The following is a 23,042-nucleotide window of genomic DNA, read 5'->3' as shown; positions in this document are numbered from 1 at the left end:
TAACACATAAGGATATTCAATAAATAATTATAATTACTCATTAATTTATGATAATTCCAATATGAAATTGATGCTAGGTAACAAGTTGAAGACAGTAACATATGTCCTGTGATTTAAAGGGATACATAATACTAAGGAAATCATTTAAAATACTCCAATATAATCATTATTCAAGGTCACAAGCCACAGAACAAGAAAAATTTACTCAGCCAAAGTAGAACACAGGATGGTTTGGAGATTTACCTTTTAGTCACATTTATTCCAAAATTATTTTTCCACAATTTTATTTCAGAATGAAAATTAAAATCTCTCCACAGTCACTTTGACATTAAAAGATCACCATCTTTCACCAAAGTCAATTTCCCAAGCTCTGAGTTAGTTTTCTTTAACGTAAGGGGTATTTATTCTCCACCAGTTGCCAAAGGATCAGATTTCCAGGTTCCAGAACTAGGGTAACCAGGTGTCACGGTTTGCATGCACAATCCCAGTTTTTGCTTGTTGTCGCAATATTCTAGTTTAGATGATAATTTAAGTGATCAAACTATATAAAAATGTAACAAAGCTTTCTTAGTCCTATGAAATGCAACAGAATTTGATGCATTTTGTTTTTAACAGCTATTACCCCAGTTGACATAATTTGCCTAAGGTTTGTTGCAAAGTGTTTAAAATAATTTGAATTTTGGTCTCACAGAAGCAAAATTTTTCAGTGTACCTACTGCCACCTATCCTACGTTTGTTAGTTTAGAATGAATTTCAAACTCCAAAGTTTGGGTTATAAAAAAGGGGAGTGGGGTGGAGAGGACAGCTCTGAAAAAAAAAAAGGTAGATATAGATATAGATATAGATATATAGATATAGATATATGGTATGGACAGTTTTAAAAAACATAGAACTTATGACAGACTTTTGTAGTGGCATTATAAAGCAAATTGCAGTATTAAAAGTAAAGACAATAGGGGCTTCCTATCCCAAATTAAGGATAGTATCTCATTCTCAAACCTGATTTATTAGTTCTATTAGGTATCTGAATTTAAGGTGACTAGTTCTAAAATAAAGTCTAACACTCATCTGGAGACTATCTGTTACAGTTATTCACAAACCACCACCCCGACACTAATATTATCACATAGGTAAAAATAGAAAGCAAATTTTTTAAAGATTCTGAAATGGTTATTATGGAACATCATTAATCACTTGATTCTACACAGGCAATTTTCTTATAACAATAGAGAAAATATGTGGCAATACAAAGAACAATGCCTTAAATGCTAATATACTGTTCATTTATAACCATATTCCTACATTCAGGCATGCCCCACTTCTATCGTCTCTTGCAACCATAAGGAACCACAGCATAACAAGCATGATACTTCCGCTGAGGGGTCAGGAATAAAAAATACTAGGAAGGTGTGCAAGCAATGCTGTATTCAAGCTTGTGTCAGTCAAAGAGATGTGGAAATACTTTCAAAGCCTACTGATTAGATGGTGAAGGAGAAGGAGAAGGGAGGAGGAAGAGAAAGAGGAGAATGAGGAGAAGGAAGAGGAGGAGTTGAAGGAGGAGGAGGAGGACAACAGCAATGATGACTACAGAAGGCAGCCTATTGACACAAAGAAAATAATAATAAAGCAAGTGATTTGCACCCTCCCAATTATTTGGTGAATTGCCATAAACAACCAAAATATGGTTTATAAATCTTACTAAATTTGTGTCATTCACTGTCTGATTTAGATTAAGACTCTATAATAATCACTCCATGTCTAAATACTACCATATAATGGTCTAATTATGAGCATGTATTTTAGCAGCTTTTATATAAGCATATTCACAGCACTCTACATGACAGTCTTCAACATGACTGAAGTGGTATAAAGAGTGTATCTCCTCCTGCTTGTGAAAGCATTTGTTAACTCTGAAGATCTGAGCATTGCATCCTTTTCTTACTAGTCAAATAGATGTACAGGGGCACTATCTGTTATGCATATAATCATGGACATTTCATAATTCTTAAATCAGGCAAAATGGAAAATGTCATTGAATAATAACTGCCCAAACTGCCCTCTTTTTTTTTTTCTTTTCAATACCTTCTTTTTCAGGAACTTTCTTTAACTCCATCCATTTTCTAAAATGTCAGCACAACCCCCAACCCATACCCCTCCCCTTAGGGAAAAAACTCTCTCACAAGTATTGATGTTACACTGAATTTTTAATTATCAATGCAAATAAGAGACAAATTATCAATAAAATACTAATAAAATATTATTGATATTCTTATCTGCAATAATACAAGAATATTATCGATATTCTTATCTGCATTCCTATATACAAGACAAACAAAAACATCTAGGACTTAAAGTGTGTAATACAGTACAAACTAACATGATTCTAAAAATCAATTTTATAGAATAATTTCAATATAGGTGTTACAAAAGTCAAAAGTTATAAATATTTTGACAGTTTTTAAAAATTACAATTACCATTGATCAAAATATTCATAGTGAATAGTTTTAGGCTCCTCAACTGAAAAGAGAGTCTAAAATTTTTAAAGGTTCAGTAAAAGTCCAAGATGACTAAGAGCCTGGAAAAAATAAAAGGTTAAAATACTTGAAATTATTAACTTAAAGAAAATTAGTTTGATGGACTGCTTAGAAATAGTTTGTAAATGTGTAAATAATTCTTATACTGACAAGTTGCCTAGCTACATCTAGCTACACTAGCAATGCTATTACTGAAATAATCAGAAATGGAACTCAAACTATGGGGAAATTATATAGGATAAACGAAAAACTATTCTCATAATAGAAAAAAAACCACGTTATCAGTTAATGAGAATGACAAACATGTTTCTGAATGGCCTCGGTTAATATCTCCCTTCCCTACTTGGTAGCTTGGCAGAGATCTCAATATTGCAATGTGCTCTGCTTGCTATTCTGCTCGTAAGTTTTTCTCAATAAACCTTGTTATGTGTAGCTAGTGGTATGTGACTCATGTGTATGTTACAGCTTTTGAAAACAGAGAGTTTGGGCTACCACTGAAGTGGGAGATAACCCCATTGGAAGCCTTATACCAGAAAAACTACTAAGTTGAAATGGCCAATATCTCAGCGTCCAGATCTTATATAGTCATAAAAACTCAAGAAAGAACAAATTGCTTGTTCTCAGTGAGAATGGCTATAGAGATCAGGTAGCTATGGAATTATGGGACACCATAATCTCAGATTAAGTAGGATGTTTCTTTTGTATTTTTACCATGCACATTTTCCCTTTGCTCATTTTGCTTTGCATCCTTTTTATGTAATAAATCATGGTCATCATAATGACTATATGATGAGTGCTGTGAGCTCTCCTAGTGAGGGGAGTAGTCCTGGGGAACCCTAACACACAAGGCTACTATTTTGTACTCTATATTAATACTGATTGCTGTTTCTTTCTCAGATTATATAACTGATAAGGACATTCTGAATTATTAAACCAAGAACAGGTACACAACCATATTAGTTGGATAATAATCTATTGATAACCTCCATAATGACTGGCCAATCACATGGTGAAAACCTGTCTGAACTGGCAAGATCATTCCATAATATTTCATATAGGAAGCATAAAAATAAAGTATTTTTCAAACAAAATGTAATGGATGCAGTGATTCTATGCAATGCTAGTCAGGTTAAGAAAAGAAAAAAACACTAGACACTCCATAGTGGACTACTGAAACTTAAGGAAAGAAACAGTTCCACTTACTCCAGACTCTGTCATTACACAAGATATAGAATAAATTGCTGCCACTACTGACACACGTATGTAGCTGAGGATTTGGCAAGATATGCCAAGATTAGTAAATATACCTTTAATAATCCTTCTTGAGAATGTTTTAATTCCTATTATACATTTTCAATGTGGGACAAAACCTAGTAAAATGTGCATTGCTAGCAATCTCCAGATATTATATCACACTGATGACTGTGATCAACACCGAAGAAACATTACATGTTGTCTAGGCATACCTGATTAAAGATAACTTTAAATGATTCAGGGCCCTGTTATTCAGATAAATTTGGAGAAGGCAGTCATCATCTGGACAGCATCAAAAAAATACATTCTATATCACTTAAAGCAGGCATCCCCAACCCCCAGACCACGAATGATACCAGTCCATGGCCTGTTAGGAACTGGGCAACACAGCAGGAGGTGAGTGTCGAGTGAGCAAGCAAAGCTTCCTCTGTATTTACAGCCACTCTCCCATCACGAGCATTACCACCTGAGCTCCACCTCCTGTCAGACCAGCAGCCTCATTAGATTCTCATAGGAGCACAAATCCTATTGTTAACTTCACATGCGAGGGATCTAGGTTGCGTGCTCCTTACGAGAATCCAATATCTGATGATCTGTCACTGTCTCCCATCACCCCCAGATGGGACCGTCTAGTTGCAGGAAAACGAGCTCAGGGCTCCCACTGATTCTACATTAAGGTGAGTTGTATAATTATTTCATTATATATTATAAAGAAATAATAATAATAATAAAGTGTACGAAACCACCCCCTCCATCCTGGTCCATGGAGTCTTCCACGAAACTGGTCCCTGGTTCCAAAAAGGCTGGAAACTGCCGCTTTAAAGGAAAATTTACAGGGCCTCCAGTCCCAACCACAAAGGATTTTCCTTGTTAGGTAGTGGTGACATCACATTCTACACCTGGTGATTCTTCAAAGCACTATATCAATGCAACTAATTTTAAATAGAAGCTCATATATTAACATGCCTTGGAAGAGGTCTAGGCATCATAAAAACAAGCTCTAACTTTAGATTTTGCCATATCTTTCAAACTCATGGGATTACACATACCTGTAAGAAACCATTTTCTGAAGGAAGCTTTTGGCAAAAACACTGGTTTTTTGTTTTTTTTTTTGTTTTTTTTTTTTTTGCCAAAGATGTCTCCTACATCTTTGGACGAAATTATTTCCTTCTCCTGCTGAGTGGCACGTGTCAGTGACTGCTAGTCTACTACTGAGCCCTAATGGGACAGACTTTTCTCACTCTTCAACCTGACATTCGTATCCCATTATGGGCCTTCTCTAATCCAAAATCTGATAAAGTGGTACATGCCCAGGAAAATTCTACTAAAAGGGGGATACTGCACATCCAATCAATTAGACCTTAGACAAATTCATAAAATATGGCCTTACACTCACAGGCACAAAGATCTCTCTGCTGTTTTAAACAAACCATTGACTCGGTAAGGCACTTGCCTGAAAGATTTGCCACCTGACAAGAAAGCATGATTAACTAATGGAAAAGCCTCTCTCAAAGGTCATAAAATCTCAATGGAGTGACACATTCCTTCACCATAATGATGGTGAGTTGTTGAGATCCCATGGTATTGGACATTTTTCAAAACTGGGTAAACTTCAGGCATTCTTCATGGCCGTAGAGCACAATCTCCTCAGACTGACTGAATTGCACCCTTATAAAGACTAATGAGCCATCAGTAATGAGCCTAGTTACACTGTCAGGCTGTTGAGTCCCCTAGGACAGAACTCTTTTTATATATATATATATAATGGAGTCTCGCTCTGTCACCCAGTGGCATGATCTCGGCTCACTGCAACCTCCACCTCCTGGGTTCAAGTGATTCCTCTGCCTCAGCCTCCTAAGTAGTTAGGACTACAGGCATGCGACACCATGCCCAGCTAATTTTTGTATTTTTAGGAGAGATGGGGTTTCACCAAATTGGCCAGTCTGGTCTTGAACTCCTGACCTTGTGATCCGCCTGCCTCAGCCTCCCAAAGTGCTGGGATTACAGGTGTGAGCCACAATGCCTGGCCAACAGAACTCTTTACACTTGCTTTTCTGAGGTAAACTTTGCCCGAGGAAATAGTTACAACAACTTAGTCACAAGCTCAATTCTTATATTCTATGTGTATATGTCCATGAGAAGGAACTGAATCTAAAGGAAAACATTTGACATGAAAAAGCCAGTTAAGAATGTGTGACCATCATCTCTAGTATAGTCTTGGGTCCCTGTTCAAATCCATCCCACCATGAAGGAACACAATGGACAATAAGGAATTTATTCAAAAGACATAGAAGTCTTCAGGAAGCTGAGGTGCAAAAAGCCCTTGAGTCCAGGAGTTCTAGACCAGCCTGGGCAACATAGGGAGACTGTGTCTCTATAAAAAATAAAACAATTAGCTGGGTGTGGTGGTGCATGCCTGTGGTCCCCGCGAATCAGATGGCTAAGGTGGGAGGATGGCTTCAGTGTGGGAGGTTGACGACATACTAAGCCATGATGGTGCCACTGCACTCCAGCCTAGGAGACAAAGTGAGACCCTATATCAAAAAAAAAAAAAAGACATACAGGCCACTGTTCTCCATCAAGCTTATTCTACTTGCAATTTAAGGCAGCCTCTTTGAAAACAACCTCCACAAGGCTTGTCAGTTCACTTTTCCCTAATTGTTTACAAGTTACAGGCTACCATACCAAGCAAGGGCCCCTCTTGCCATGGTTAAACTCCAAAGTACCTAGAAGTTAAGGAGTAGAGAAAAATATCATTTCAAGAGGAATAGCATACTCCTTTTCTTTTCTTTTCTTTTTTTAACGTCCTTTGCTTTGACCTCAGTTGCAAGAGAACACACAATATATTGCTCATTTAAAAGCATCAGATGGTGCTGCAGACATCCTCTTCTACCCTGCAGGTGACCTATGATGGCAAAATGGTAACTTTGAGGTCCCCACTGAACTATCACTCCAGACAAAGGACAATATGGCTCATCTCCATGGAGAAAAACAGATCTGTTTGTCAGATGTGAACATATCTGACCCTGGGAAATGGTTGGAGGCAGATGTTCAAGGGAGGTGATGAATGACTTTCTCTTTCCTATGGCAGATATGGAACAGACATTCCAAAACAAAGGTATCTGTGCTTAGCCGGGAAAAAGAGTTCATAATGTGAAGTTATTAGGATGTTGGTTCTACATCCTCATCTAACCCAGCTGGTGACCTTACTAATATTCTTCTCCCAGACAATACTAAGGAAATTGGTATGCTCAGGTCCAAGTGTCAGCCAGAGCTAATGCAGAGATCTATAATAATGAGTCTCCAAGATCAAAGGGTGGACAGCAGTGAGATAAATCTTTATTCACGGATGGTCCTGGTGATTCTCTTTCTTCCCTCTTTTTGTGGTTTCACAGAGCTAGCTCAGCAGGACTGTTTGACTCACTGATACCAGCTACATTGGTATATAAAGTACCTACTCCCTTCTCCCTTTTTCCAACAAGGCCATTGCCCCAACCAGGAAGCTCTCAGTGATACACAGTTGATTAGATGCTCTCTATGCCCTCCCAATTCCCCTATAATTTTGTAAAGTGATACGTGAGAAGGGGGTTCCTCTCAGCAGCATCTTTTATGGTGAATTCAGCTTTGCTTAATCTAAGTCTATCTCTGTATGGAATCATGACAACTCGGGGGATATTTTATCCTCTATTGCTTCCTGGATTGCAAGGTTTCCTCTATAAAATCTATCTTATGACTACTATTTGGGTCACTAGTCATATGCCCCTTAACTGTTATCCCAGTTAACTGAGGATATTAAAAGCTCCTTTAGTCTAGATCTTTTAGTTATAACATAAATTTTCATTTGTAGAAATTTATTTTGATAAAAATTGAAAAGAAACAAAACATTTTAACAGCTTTTATTTCACAATTAGATAATGCCTTTTCTTCATTGTTAACACCTTCCTTGACCACCCAATCTAAATTATCCTTCCCTGTGACTGTCAGATATGTAGTTTCATTACCTTCATGTATTAGTCTCCAAAATCATCTTGTTTATTTATTTTTACTTGTTTATGTTTTGTCTCTTCTGTTATAATGTAAGTACCACAAGAGAAGGCATCTTATCTGTCTGATTTTTCAGTAAAACACAATACCCCAAAAAGAACTGGACATATGAAGGTGACAAAAGTACCTGTTGAATGAGTTGGGTGAATAAATGAATGAGTAAATTCAACAGCTAATCATCTAATCTATGGAGAAAAAAAATGGACATGTTCCACCACTCTTCTCTTGTATGTTTTTGTGCTTTATAGAAAACCCAAGTAATAGTGAAAGTCCTAATGAAAGTGTTTAGAAAGAAATAGGTTGACTGTGTAACTCTTAAAAATAAAACACCATGAATTAGTTTACATTTTCATTTCTAAAAAGTGTGAATTTCAATGCCGCAAAACATTTAAGAAAAGCTAACAACACACATGATGTGAAACAATAAATCATTAAAATCTATTGTTTGATTATTTACCACTAACTCCATTCCCTAAGCCAAAATAAACTGATAAATGTTGTAAAGAGCAAAATTGTACTTTATTGTAAGCAATACCATGTATCTGCTCAGGTGGGGTCTCCTTACTTCGCTCCCATCCACTCTCTGAAGGTTTGGGAGACTTTTCCAAAGTATTTCAGAAACTCTATTAGGATCTAAGAAGTAACCCAAAATGAAGGTTGATGAATAATATTGTGCCATGTGCTTAATAGTTTGAATTTTTATTATATTTAGCAATATAATATAATATGTAATGTATTATATTATATTATTATATAATATATAATAATTAACCTAAATCTATTGAGGGCAATTCTATAAAACCTATCAAGCTGAAACAACCTATTTCATCTCATATTTCCCATTATTGTCCTTAGTCTAGGATCCAAACAAAATGAATTTTTGGCCTTTTCCTGAGCACACTGTATAGATTCTAAACATCCTCGTCTTTGCCTCAAAGCAAAGTTCTGTCCACTCGACACACCCTTTCCTCACATTTCCTGTTAAAATCCAACCCAACCATCCTTCTTAAATTAAATGGTATGTAATTCTTAATCCAGTCAGAAACAACTTTTCCTCTTCTTTGATGTAGCTTCTTGGTAATGTTTTATAGAATGCAACGTCTGCATTACACTCCACTTATTTTTGTACATGTCTAGTCGACCCTACTAGACTGTTAATGCATTGAGGGCAATGACCATATATTTAAAGCCCTTTATATCCCATAATACCCAGTACAGTGCCTTGCACAGCATGGATGCTCAGTCAGTGTTTTCTCATTTGAGCTAAACTGAATTGAAATGAATTACAATCATCTTCCTCCTGAAGTTATTACATCAATCAACATTTCTAGGGGAAAAAAGGCATTTAAGAGGGATTATTTGATATATTCATTCTATGATTTTTTTTAATCTTGATGTCCTATCATCCTCATTCTGTTGTTCTCCATTGAACCCTTCTTCCATTCTATCACTTCTCATTAAAACTCTAAAATGTGACTTATCAGAAAAGTAGAATGAGGGCTGGCAGGGGTAGTAACTCACTAGGTAATATTATCATAATGCCTCTTTAAGATTTTTCCAAACACCCATGGAAAGTAACTGAGACTGCCTTACCATGTCTTCATAGAGACTAGAAACTCTCTTTAAAATGCTTTTTGTAAGCCAATGTTTGTATTTTCTGGGAGTTACCAATGTACAAAGAGCCTATCACATTTATCAGCAGCAACTAAATGTTCAATATTAAAACAACTTATATCAAAAGTTACCACCTCGTGTTCTTCAGGGTGATAAACTACTGGCTCTGCAGGATTTTCAAAGGCTATAGGTCACCATGATTGCATGGAAAACTATAGTAATATTTCATGCTCTACCATAATCTGAGTATGAATATAAGAGCACCAGCCGGGCACAGTGGCTCACGCCTGTAATCCCAACACTTTGGGAATCCGAGGTGAGTGGATCACCTGAGGACAGGAATTTGAGACCAGCCTGGCCAACATGGCAAAACCCCGTCTCTACTAAAAATATAAAAGTTAGCCGGGCACAGTGGCTGGCACCTGTAATCCCAGCTACTGGGGAGGCTGAGGCAGGAGAATCACTTGAACCCGGGAGGCGGAGGTTGCAGTGAGCTGAGATCATGCCACTGCCCTCCAGCCTGGGCAATAAGAGCCAGACTCCATCTAAAAAAAAAAAAGCACCATGCTTTTGCTTTATTTCTTCCTATTTCTGCATGATACATAAGTTCCCATTACTGTTGCAGATAATTATTAATACTTTTCCTTATACATTCTCAAATGCTGACCATACATATTTAAAATATAAAGAAATCAACAATAAGAAACCAACCATAATAAGTTTGCAAAGCAACAAGTGGACCAATGTCTAATTTTCTCTTGCACATTGTATTTAAAACATGTAGTTTTTAGTATATATCTAGTTAGTATTTAAAATATATACTTTTAAATATAAACATTCACTACAAACATTTAAAATGAACATTTTCAAAACTTCTGGCCATTAATCATTACACTTATTACCTAATTCTTGCTAATTCACCTGGGTCTATAATCCATAAATATTTAAAATGGCAATGAAGTACATAAATGCATACTTCTAGGTAATTCCTCTTTACTCCATGGTAATGTGAATCAAGAAAGTCTGTGAATCAATCATAATATAATAATCAAAGAGACTCACTAGTGAAAACTATAAGATTCAATTGGATGAATCAATCAACTCAATTATGTATGTGAATGCATGTACATATATATGTGTGCGTATAGTAACTGAGTTAAAATAGAAGGTAAAAATGATTTTTCAGTAAGTTGTTTATGTATCTAGCTCATGCATCTTGATGATAACTAAGTTGAAAATAAGGGTTAGTTCCTCACTATCTGGAAATTTTAATTGTTGTTGTCAGAAAAAAAAAGTGTGTTTGTACATAGACCTGGTCCTTAATTTAAATTTTTCATTTAATTTTTACTTTTGACTGCATCAACTCCTCAAACTTTGAAATCTAAAGTTTCTAACATTTTCTACTTAAAATTAGTTTCAAAGAGTTTTGTGACAAAATTTAATATGGTTATTTTCATTACTTAGGTATGCAAACTGATAAAGATTAGAAAATGACAGAACAAATTTTTAAAAAGTGTTTTACCTTTTTTCAATCAGTCTTCCACTTTGGGCAGTGATCTGTGATAAAGATAATACTAGATTTAAAAATATCAAGTATGCATATACAATGTTTACATTCAGTCATTTAGAAAAATGTCATTTAATATGACAATTTTGTAAGATTAAGGTATCAAAAAAGCAAAGAAATTATCATATTTTAGCATTGGAAGAGACACTATAGAAGGAGAGTAGGCCCTAAAATTACACTTGTATTTCTAAATTAAGAGCAAATAAGGTTTTATACTTTTAGTAAACAAAAATTTTTTTTTTTGAATGAAAGAAAAGCATGTTTATTAGAGCAACGGAGTACAAGAAAACAGCTGCTCCATAGACAGAGCAGGCCTGCTCCATAGGCAGAGTAGCCCAAAATTTATTTCAAACTTATCTATTACATAATTATCTAATCCTTTTAAATATTCTTGTTGAAGGATGTATAATGCTAATATTATGCATAATAAACTGTGGAGGTGATTTTTGTAATTTATCAATTTTAAAATAAGTATACTGAGAATACATGTTCAAATATGTTTACAGAAGTATGTAACCAACAGTGTTAGGCCAGCCGGGCAACGTGGCTCACAACTGTAATCCCAGCACTTTGGGAGGCCAAGGCAGGCAGATCACCTGAGGTCAAGAGTTCAAGACTAGCCTGGCCAACATGGCGAAACCCTGTCTCCACGAAAAATACAAAAATTAGCTGGGTGTGGTGGCAGGCTCCTGTAATCCCAGCTACTCGGGAGGCTGAGAGAGGAGAATTGTCTGAACCTGAACCAAGGAGGCAGAGGTTGCAGTGAGCCAAGATCGCACCATTGCACTCCAGTCTGGGCAACAGAGTGAGACTCCGTCTCGGGAAAAAAAAAAAAAAAAAAAAAAGGCCAGTGGCCTTAAAAGTGTGATTTTTATTAATAAATTACCTCTTGTGAATATAATACATACTTTCCTATAGTATAAATGTTGATTGTAGGCTTTATTCTGGACCTGATTTTCATCTAATTCAGTTTCTTTTATGCAGAGATTAACTAGTTTTATCCTTATTCCCCTGTGGCAAAGACTTCTAAATGGTCAACAAACTAATTTTCTCTTCTTCTTAGACACATTGTTAGTCTACATTTGTTAATTCTCCCTGTAGTTAAACGTAGCAAATAGAATGTGAGAAAAAAGGATGTGCATCTCCTCCAGCCAGGTCAATGAAAATTACTCATGTTTGTCCTCCATATTCTTTTCTGATAGCTAGGTAACTATGCCCAGTGTGGCTCAGGAAGCCACATGTAAGATGGCAAACCTTCCATATGCCAGGATACCTTAACAACCCTGTGGAGCAGAACTCCTTACCACGAACACTGACCTTGAACTTCCTTAGACTATTAACACCAGGAAAGAAGCTTCCATTGTGTTAGAGCCATCATACATTTTGTGTCTATATGTCACAATAGTCACAATAGTTATCCTATATACTAGCTAATAAATCATCAATGATTTTCATACAGCCTATGCAGACAACTCCTACAGAGCTAAACAGGGATGCAAAAATAACAGTTACATAGGACTTCATGATACACAAAAGCAGTTCATAAGCATTATCTCATTATACCCTCACAGTATTCTTTTTTTTTTTTTTTTTTTTTTTTTTTTGAGACAGAGTCTCATTCTGTCATGCAGGCTGGAGTACAGTGGCACTATCTGGGCTCACTGCAACCTCTGCCTCCCGGGTTCAAGTGATTCTTCTGCCTCAGCCTCCAGAACAGCTGGGATTATAGGCACACACCACCATGCCTGGCTAATTTTTCTTTTTTTTTTTTTTTTTTTTTTAAGTAGAGACAGGGTTTCACCATATTGGCCAGGCTGGTCTCCAACTCTTGACCTCAAGTGATCCTCCTGCCCACCTCCCAAAGTGCTGGGATTACAGGCATGAGCCACTGTACCCGGCCACAGTATTCTTATAAAGTATTATCATCCTCCATTAATTAAAAGTTTATAGATAATTATGTATAGTTCCTGACAGAAACAATAATAGTTCTTGCCCCTCCCTCTGAATTAAAAAAGACTATTATTCTAATAAACAACCTCAAAAACAGATGCAAAAACAAAAAGGAACTACTTTTTCCAACTTGTCATTATGACATACATATCACAGGGCTTTTGTGTAATATAGTGTCCAATAGTAGGAGTTCCAAATATTTTTCCTTTACTTGTAAATTTTAGGTGTCTATAGCAAAGGGTGATAAGGTGGCTTCCCTGTGAAGCTCAGACCCAAGAGCATTGAGGCCTTCCCAACTCAGATGAGAAAGCCTGCTCTTGATACTAATAATATCACAGCTCCACAGCCAACCAAGAGCACTATGATACCCAGGAGAGCTCTATCAGCAGAAAAAATGAAATTAATTTATAGTTACAATATACACAAAAACCTTATTAATTATGGGATCAATAAAAGGGAAGAATACATCTACCCCACTGATGCGCAATTATCCTCTTTACAAACAGTATCTTACATGTTATTCCTTTACCCAGAAATTTTCTTTTCCGAAAATTGAAGACCAAACTGCTTGATTTAGCATTCGATTCAGGAATTTTCACAATCTCATACTTATCTATTAATACTCATGATAGGCAGCCTCTAAAATGGCTACCAGCGATCCCTGCTCATGGTGTTCACGCCAGTGGTATACCTTTCCCTTGTGTGTGAGCTGGCGCTAGTGACTACTTCCACTTTTAATGAACAGGATATGACAAAAGTGATGGAATGTCACTTCCAAGATTAGATTCTCTCTCTGTCTCTGTCTCCATGTCGATTTTTCTCCATCTATGTCTCCCTATATCTCACTCTGCCTTTGTTTCCATGATGTAAGCTACATTATGGAGAGGCCCCTATAGCAAAGTACTGATGTCTCAAATCAATAGCCAGCAAGAACCTGAGGCCTAACAACAGTCATGTGAGTACATGAATGAGTTTGGGAGTACATCCTTCTCCAGTTGGACCTTAAAATACATACAGCCAAGGGTAATGCCTTGGCTACATCCTTGTGGGAGGGAACCTGAGCCAGAAGACACAGCTAAGGAACATTAGGATTCCTGACCTACAAATATTCTGAGATAGTACATGTTTGCTGTCTATACCACTAAATTTTGGCATAATTTGTTATGTTGCAAAAAATAACTGAAACAGTACTTTTGTTTCTCATTTATCTTTTAACCAGATACATTTTAGGAAATGGAGAAGGGAGAAACAGTGTTTCAAGCAGAGAACAAAATAGGTAAAATACTTAAGGTTACAGAAAACACCATATGTTCTATAAACTTAAAGAAGGTTCAGTGTAGCTAAAGCATAAAATATATGATACACATGTGCATATGAAAGCATGTGCAATCGCCTGGGGGGATAATTAAAGATGAGGCTGGGGCCTCAGGAAAAGACCAGATCTAACAAAGCCTTAAACCATAATTAGGACTTTGTTCTTAAAGTAAGGGCACTAGAAAGCATTCAAGATTTTAGGCAAGAAGGTAACAAACAAATATCAATTTTTGCAAGATGACTAGCCACCAACAAGGAGACTGGCCTGGAAAGAGAGAGACCAATTAGAGTCCTGGTGGGAGCTTGACTAACAGAACTGTCAGTAATATTGACAAAACTGGACAGAATTTGATAGATAATAATTGGGTCAAGACGAAGGAAAAGAAGAAATAACAGTGATGCTGGACTTTATAGTTTCAGCAATTAGATGGATGAGGATGCCAGGAGACTGAATACTGAGAGATAAAGCAGGTCTGAGAAGAACTCAATTGGTTCATTTAGGGACATGGTGAATTCTAGATGTTTGAAGTCCATCGAAATAGAAAAATTCAGTATGTTAATGAATAATAGGTCTGGAAATGAGGTGTAATTCAAGTTAGAGATAAGAGATTTATATGGCCCTAGAAGCCATGAAGGTATATGAGCATGTTCAGAAAGAGTATATGGAATAAAAAGAAACTCTAGGACAGAACCCAGAGAAGTACTAACATTTAAAGAATGAGCAAAGCAAGAGGAGACCAAAGAGGCGTTCCAAAAATATATAAGGAAAACCAAATAATTATGCTGTTTCTCAAACAAACTATAGACTATCTATGTACCCCAGAACTTAAAGTATAATACAAAAATATTTAAAAATAAATGATTAAACATGGTTAAATGCTGCTAAGAGGACAAATGAGATTAAACTATAAATCATCTGGCCGGGCGTAGTGACTCATGCCTGTAATCCCAACACTTTGGGAGGTTGAGGCAGGTGGATCACCTAAGGTCTGGAGTTCGAGACCAGCCTGACCAACATGGTGAAACTCCATCTCTACTAAAAATATAAAAACTTAGCCAGGTGTGGTGGCAGGCACCTGTAATATCAGCTACTCAGGAGGCTGAGGCAGGAGAATCACTTGAATCTGGGAGGCAGAGGTTGTAGTGAGCTGAGATCACAACATTGCACTCCAGCCTGGGCAACAAGAGAGAAACTCCATCTCAAAAAATAAAAAGAAAGAAGGAAAAAACTATAAAGCATCCTTCAGAATAGCATCAAATAGATTTGTTGTAACCTTGGCAAAAATAGTTTTAATACGGTGATTGAGAAAGAAGATTACAGTTAAATTACTATAAGAACATGGACAGTGAGTATAAACTTCTATTACATCAAAATCTCCAATAATGATATCTCCTGTTTCACTATTACCAGAACAAGCCATCTGAATACATGACATTATATACACCATCTGTGCAAAGAACCTAGCATATAATAGATGTTTAATTAATGAGTGTTAAGCTAGATACACAAGAAGACAGATGTGTATTGATCTATATATAAACCCACTAAAATTAGAATCACTTATGTGTGAAAGCAATGTGATGTTTTAGCTACTGTTCTGCTAAGGTTCATTTTAATATTTAATCTAACTTTTTCTGTCATATATGAAAACCTTTGTTTTGGATTAGGAGATAAATACTGGGAAATAGAAAACAATAAAGCTTTTAACAAAGCAAGTTTCAAATGCAGCCATGTAGACAAGCAAAGAAGATATCTTCAGATGTGATTTTGGAGCTGGAAAGACCTGAATTTGAAATCTAACTCAATATTACTCACTGTAATGTGGCATGGCTAATTTTTTAAAGTTTTGGTTTCATCCTCAAAATGGAGGTGCTAATAGCTATCTTATGGTCTTGTGTAAATGACTAGCCCATATACATAGATATAAAATGACTAGCAGATTTTATAATAATGGCAGATATAAAATGACTCGCAGATTTTATAATAGCAGCTATAAAATGACTAGCAGATTTTAAGTTGTGCTGCTTCTTTTGTTCTTTGTCTTAAAGCAGCTGACAGACAATCCTACATTTCTTTAAATATTTTATATTCAATTCAGTGTACCTTACTCCATTTATATACATGACCTAACAACTTTAATAATTTTTATTGCCCTCAGAGAAACTGTCTTTATTATATATCTTTCCAGGAAGAAGTTGAGGTCATTCACAATAAAAATTACACAAAAAGAGAAGGTAAAAATAAAGGACTCAAATCTCAGATGCTGATGTGGTCATTCAAAATCAGTATATATTTAAGTCATAGTTTAGTATTCAAGATAATAATGAGTTGACATATCCAGAAGGTAAAGGGAAAAAGTAAAAACAAACCCAAAAACAGAAGCATGATTTTTTAAATAACATATACAAATGAAGTAAATAATAATATAAAAGACAAACTTCTCACAACATATACTACTGTCTCCATTTTGGTTATTTCCTCACCTGTGGATATTCTTGGATTTTATCACTTGTCTTCTGTCCACCTGAATCTGAAACCAGTGATTTTCCTGTTTCCTTCTCCAGTGGTATAGTTTTTGAATCTTCACCTTTAACTTCTGTTTGACTATTACCCACTCGCATGGTTGTCTCAGTTTTCCCCTCACTTTTAAGTAACTTCCTCTCTTGACTTAGGAAATAGTTAAGTTGATGCTTAGCTTTTTCAGCTTCCTGTTTTTAAAAAAGTACCAGTTTATTAAGCATTTTCTGATATTTTCCTGCCAATACTACCACATTCAGAAATCTACATATATTTATGCCTACATGATTTCTCAACTCATTTTTACTGAGTTGAAGTGAGCAAAGGTAAGCTATTGGCATAATTCATACTTTAATAATCCCGCAGTTAAAATCAGAAGTTATGAAGAAACCTCTTCCACCTTTGAGGGCTATTTTTATACCCACGAGTTTCTCCTGGCTGTTATTTTTAAGGCTCTAATTATTATACAAGCAAAATAAAAATTCATATAAGGTATATATTATAAAAACTGATAGACTATAAGAAGGATAATTAGCACCTATAATATCAAAGAATGAAATAAAATGTGGAAAACAACTTATTTATTCTGGAATAAAATTCTTCTCAAAAATGTCACTTTTTATAATTTTTATTTAGTCATACAATTAACTTACTTATATAAAAGAATATATAAACAAAAAGAAAATTCACAAATAATCTCACCTCATAAAGAAAAATTACTATTAACATTTTGAGGTATATCCTTTCTAAACTTTTCTAAATATAGCTAGTGTGTGTATATATATATACACACTACATATATATACACACACACACATACACACTATATACACATATATAGTGTGTGTACATATATATATACACTAGCTATATTTAGAAAAGTTTAAATATATATATGCAGGTTTTTTTGCAACCTCTAGTCTCCTGGGTTTAAGACATCCCCCCACCTCAGCCTCCCAAGTAGCTGAGACTACAGGCTCACACCACCACACTCAGTCAGTCTGTGTATTTTTAGTAGAGACAGGGTTTCACCACAATGCCCAGGCTGATTGCCAACTCTTGGGCTCAAAGTGATCCACCAGCCTCGGCCCCCCAAAGTGCTGGGATTACAGGCATGAACCACCATGCCCAGCCAAATTTTTTAAATGTTTATCTAAATTGGGTCATACCATACATACTCACATATTATGCTCTTTTCATTAAATAATGTCATAGATATGTTTCTATAACAATAAATGTACATTTAAATCAGAATAGGTAACAGAAGTACGTTTAATAATATACCATAATTGTCTTAGCAAACTCCTTATCAATGGACATTTAGATCATTCAAAATTTTTGCTATGACAACATATGACATTGTACATACTTGTGCAAACTCTCTGTATACCTGTATACTTTTTTCTTCTTTAGGACAAACTTTTAAAAGCTTTTATTGAGTGAAAAGGCTACATCTTTCCAAGTTTGCTATGTCTTTTCTGTCTCCCAGAAAAGACATAACAAATATCTTTCATACTTCTATTATCAAAAAAATGATGAATATATCAATTCATACTTTTTTGATAATAGAAGTATGAGAAAAGTTGCTCATTTCAGTATATAACCACAAATACTACATATTTCTGTCCTTTACATTTTTACCAAGATGGGAGGCAAAACAATTTTATAATACACAAATATACTTTTGTATATTCATTTATGAAATGCTTATAGTTTTTTTCATTTCTTATAGTATTATTTAACTAGAATTTTAAAAAGAGTAATAAGAGTTAACATCTTGGTTCAACTAAGTTTAATTGGAATGCCTGCAGTATTTTACCTTTAAGTATATTGCTTATCAGCTTGAAATACATTGTCTTTTTTCTTTTCCTTTTCTTTTTTTATACTGCAACCATGACAGATGAATAGATTGCCGTTATTAGCTTAAGAAAGTTTGTTTTTCTTTATATCTCACTATTTTTGATAAGAATGAATATTAAATTTTATTAATATATCCCTAATGCATAAAATGAATATAGTTTAAACCTGGCCAAACAGGAGAATATGTAGACCTCTTAGCTTACAAAGCAAAAATTATTCATTTGAAAAGTTCTTTGTGGATATTTTCTTTACTTGTTAACAATGTTAAAGAAACATGACATCCTTTACCTGTAAAGCCTGTTTCAATTGCTCCTGAAGGACTTTGTTCTCAATTTCCAGACGTGCTACTTTCTAGGAAGTAACAAGAGGGAAAACCGTATTTACTTTGGTATTTTTAATTAATTTAGTTTTACCGGTATTACTTTTCTAAAACCCATAGATAGCCAAGATAAGATTTGAGCATAGACATTGAACTGCACACCTTTCAGGTGTAATGATGGATAATGCCTGAAGCTAAAGCTTCCTATTGATTTTTCACAGGCAAACTGAGCATGAATCGGGGAAATTACGATTGCAATAAATTAAACGTTTCATTTCTCCTTTCCTCTAGGCCTGAAATATTTAAAAAGAAAAATTTCAAATTTTACTAAAAGAAGAACCTTTACTCTTAACACAAAATAAACATTGTTCTGGCTTTGTGCAAATGAGCAAATTCTATTTCACGTGATGTTCCAGGAATTCTCCATCAAATTAAAGACACTTTGAGGACCATATTTAGAGTTCCCAGTTTTGCTTCTGATATGACTGAGTTCTCACTGGACAAATGCTGCCACACATAACAACCATAAACTCTGGACTAAATACAAGTATCAACAATAGGAGAACAATCAGGAGTAGGCAGATTTGTTAACTGTTTTGTTTTATTTTATTTTATTTTTTTTTATTTTATTTTTTAGAGACAGGGTCTTGCTCTGTTACCCAGGCTAGAGTGCAACAGTGGGTTCCTAGCTCACTGCAGTCTCAAATTCATAGGCTCAAGTCATCCTCCTGCCTCAGCCTTCCAAAGCATGGGGATTATAGGCATGAGCCACCACACACCCAGCCAAGTGTAAGTAGATTCTTGAGGGAAGGTGACACTTGGAGGAAGGGAAGAACTCTAGGTAAGATTCTCATTTTTGTGGTTTTTAGTTTGAGAGCAATTCCTATCTGAGCCATTCAAGGTGCCTAATAGCTGATTTTAAAACCACCAGAGGACAGAGTTCAGGACAATTCAAGCCACTGGAAAGGTCAGAGGGAAATTATACACAGAAAAGAATATAAGAAAGGGAGCCCCAGATTCTTTGTATAAACTCTACCCAAATCTCCACCTGACCCCTGAACCACATATGCATAAAGAAGACTAAGCAGCCTAGCAAAAGCTAAAAAATCTAAAATACAATTTGAGCTGCTACCTAAATATATAATTTACATTTTGAATCCAATAGTATTAATTATATATTAAAGAAAAAAAAAACATCAGAAGAATATAACACAATCTAGGGTTTCAAGAATATGATATTCATAATTGCCAGGATATAATTTAGAAATACTTGACATTTGAAGAAACAGAAAAGTGAAACTAATTCTTAAGATAAAAGACAATGAGGGGGGCGGAGCAAGATGGCCGAATAGGAGCAGCTCCAGTCTCCAACTCCCAGTGTGAGCGACACAGAAGACAGGTGATTTCTGCATTTTCAACTGAGGTACTGGGTTCATCTCACTGGGGAGTGCCGGACGATCGGTGCTGGTCAGCTGCTGCAGCCCGACCAGCGAGAGCTGAAGCAGGGCGAGGCATCACCTCACCTGGGAAGTGCAAGGGGGAAAGGAATCCCTTTTCCTAGCCAGGGGAACTGAGACACACAACACCTGGAAAATCGGGTAACTCCCACCCCAATGCTGCGCTCTACCAAGGATCTTAGCAAACGGGCAAACCAGGAGATTATATCCCACACCTGGCCAGGAGGGTCCCACACCCACGGAGCCTCAATCATTGCTAGCACAGCAGTCTGCCATCTCCCAGGCAAGGAAGCAGCGAGGCTGGGGGAGGGCGCCCACCATTGCTGAGGCTTAAGTAGATAAACAAAGCAGCTGGGAAGCTCGAACTGGGTGGAGCTCACAGCAGCTCAAGGAGTCCTGCCTGTCTCTGTAGACTCCACCTCTGGGGACAGGGCACAGCTAAACAACAACAACAACCACCAAAAAAAAGCAGCTGAAACGTCTGCAGATGCAAACGACTCTGTCTGACAGCTTTGAAGAGAGCAGTGGATCTCCCAACATGGAGGTTGAGATCTGAGAACGGACAGAATGCCTGCTCAAGTGGGACCCCTGAGTAGCCTAACTGGGAGACATCCCCCACTAGGGGCAGACCAACACCCCACACCTCACACAGTGGAGTACACCACTGAGAGGAAGCTTCCAAAGCAAGAATCAGACAGGTACACTCGCTGTTCAGCAATATTCTATCTTCTGCAGCCTCTGCTGCTGACACCCAGGCAAACAGGGTCTGGAGTGGACCTCAAGCAATCTCCAACAGACCTACAGCTGAGGGTCCTGACTGTTAGAAGGAAAACTAACAAACAGGAAGGACAACCACACCAAAAACCCCATCAGTACATCACCATCATCAAAGACCAGAGGCAGATAAAACCACAAAGATGGGGAAAAAGCAGGGCAGAAAAGCTGGAAATTCAAAAAATAAGAGCGCATCGCCACCTGCAAAAGGAACGCAGCTCATCGCCAGCAACAGATCAAAGCTGAACAGAGAATGACTTTGACGAGATGAGAAAAGAAGGCTCCAGTCCATCAAACTTCTCAGAGCTAAAGGAGGAATTACATACCCAGTGCAAAGAAACTAAAAATCTTCAAAAAAGAGTGGAAGAATTGATAACTGAATAATTAATGCAGAGAAGGCCATAAACGAATTGACAGAGACGAAAACCATGACACGAGAAATACATGACAAATGCACAAGCTTCAGTAACTGACTCGATCAACTGGAAGAAAGAGTATCAGCGATTGAGGATCAAACTAATGAAATGAAGCGAGAAGAGAAACCTAAAGAAAAAAGAAGAAAAAGAAATGAACAAAGCCTGCAAAAAGTATGGGATTATGTAAAAAGACCAAATCTACATCTCATTGGGGTGCCTGACAGTGAAGGGGAAAATGGAACCAAGTCGGAAAACACTCTTCAGGATATCATCCAGGAGAACTTCCCCAACCTAGTAGGGCAGGCCAACATTCAAATTCAGGAAATATAGAGAACGCCACAAGATACTCCTCGAGAAGAGCAACACCAAGACACATAATTGCCAGATTCACCAAAGTTGAAATGAAGGAAAAGATCTTAAGGGCAGCCAGAGAGAAAGGTCGGGTTACCCACAAAGGGAAGCCCGTCAGACTAACAGCAGATCTCTCGGCAGAAACTCTACAAGCCAGAAGAGAGTGGGGGCCAATATTCAACATTCTTAAAGAAAAGATTTTTAAACCCAGAATTTCATATCCAGCCAAACTAAGTTTCATAAGTGAAGGAGAAATAAAATCCTTTACAGATAAGCAAATGCTTAGAGATTTTGTCACCAACAAGCCTGCCTTACAAGAGACCCTGAAGGAAGCACTAACATAGAAAGGAACAACCGGTACCAGCCATTGCAAAAACATGCCAAAATGTAAAGACCATCGAGGCTAGGAAGAAACTGCATCAATTAATGAGCAAAATAACCAGTTAATATCATAATGGCAGGAGCAAGTTCACACATAACAATATTAACCTTAAAGGTAAATGGACTAAATGCTCCAAATAAAAGACACAGACTGGCAAACTGGATAAATAGTCAAGACACATCAGTTTGCTGTATTCAGGAGACCCATCTCACATGCAGAGACATACATAAACTCAAAATAAAGAGATGGAGGAAGATCTACCAAGCAAATGGAGAAAAAAAAAAGCAGGGGTTGCAATACTAGTCTCTGATAAAACAGACTTTAAACCATCAGAGATCAAAAGAGATAAAGAAGGCCATTACATAATGGTAAAGGGATCAATTCAACAGGAAGAGCTAACTATCCTAAATATATATGCACCCAATTCAGGAGCACCCAGATTCATAAAGCAAGTCCTTAGAGACTTACAAAGAGACTTAGACTCCCATACAATAATAATGGGAGACTTCAACACCCCACTGTCAAAATTAGCCAGAACAATGAGACAGAAAGTTAACAAGGATATCCAGGAATTGAAATCATCTCTGCAGCAAGCAGACCTAATAGACATTTACAGAACTCTCCACCCCAAAGCAACAGAATATACATTCTACTCAGCACCACATCACACTTATTCCAAAATTGACC

At 36.6% G+C, this 23,042-nt stretch overlaps 1 protein-coding gene across 3 annotated transcripts in view; it reads right to left on the bottom strand.

Annotated features, from left to right (window-relative positions):
• Positions 1-23,042, bottom strand: part of CCDC7 (coiled-coil domain containing 7) — a 433,255-nt gene that overhangs the window by 287,855 nt on the left and 122,358 nt on the right. For all 3 annotated transcript variants that reach the window (XR_012417571.1, XM_065520519.2, XM_074001364.1), the window contains exons 15-17: positions 18,945-19,007; positions 16,763-16,987; positions 10,970-11,004 (exon numbers count right to left, since the gene is read on the bottom strand). Coding sequence is in view for 2 of the 3 variants with exons in the window: in XM_065520519.2 (XP_065376591.1) it covers positions 10,970-11,004; positions 16,763-16,987; positions 18,945-19,007 (323 nt within the window). In the remaining variant the exon portion in view is untranslated. The remainder of the gene's footprint in view (positions 1-10,969; positions 11,005-16,762; positions 16,988-18,944; positions 19,008-23,042) is intronic.

The sequence above is a fragment of the Macaca fascicularis genome, chromosome 9 (assembly GCF_037993035.2).
Source record: "Macaca fascicularis isolate 582-1 chromosome 9, T2T-MFA8v1.1".
NCBI classification, from domain to species: Eukaryota; Metazoa; Chordata; class Mammalia; order Primates; family Cercopithecidae; genus Macaca; species Macaca fascicularis.
Note: the sequence above shows the minus strand (reverse complement) of the source record. Positions and strands in the feature narration are given on the sequence as shown.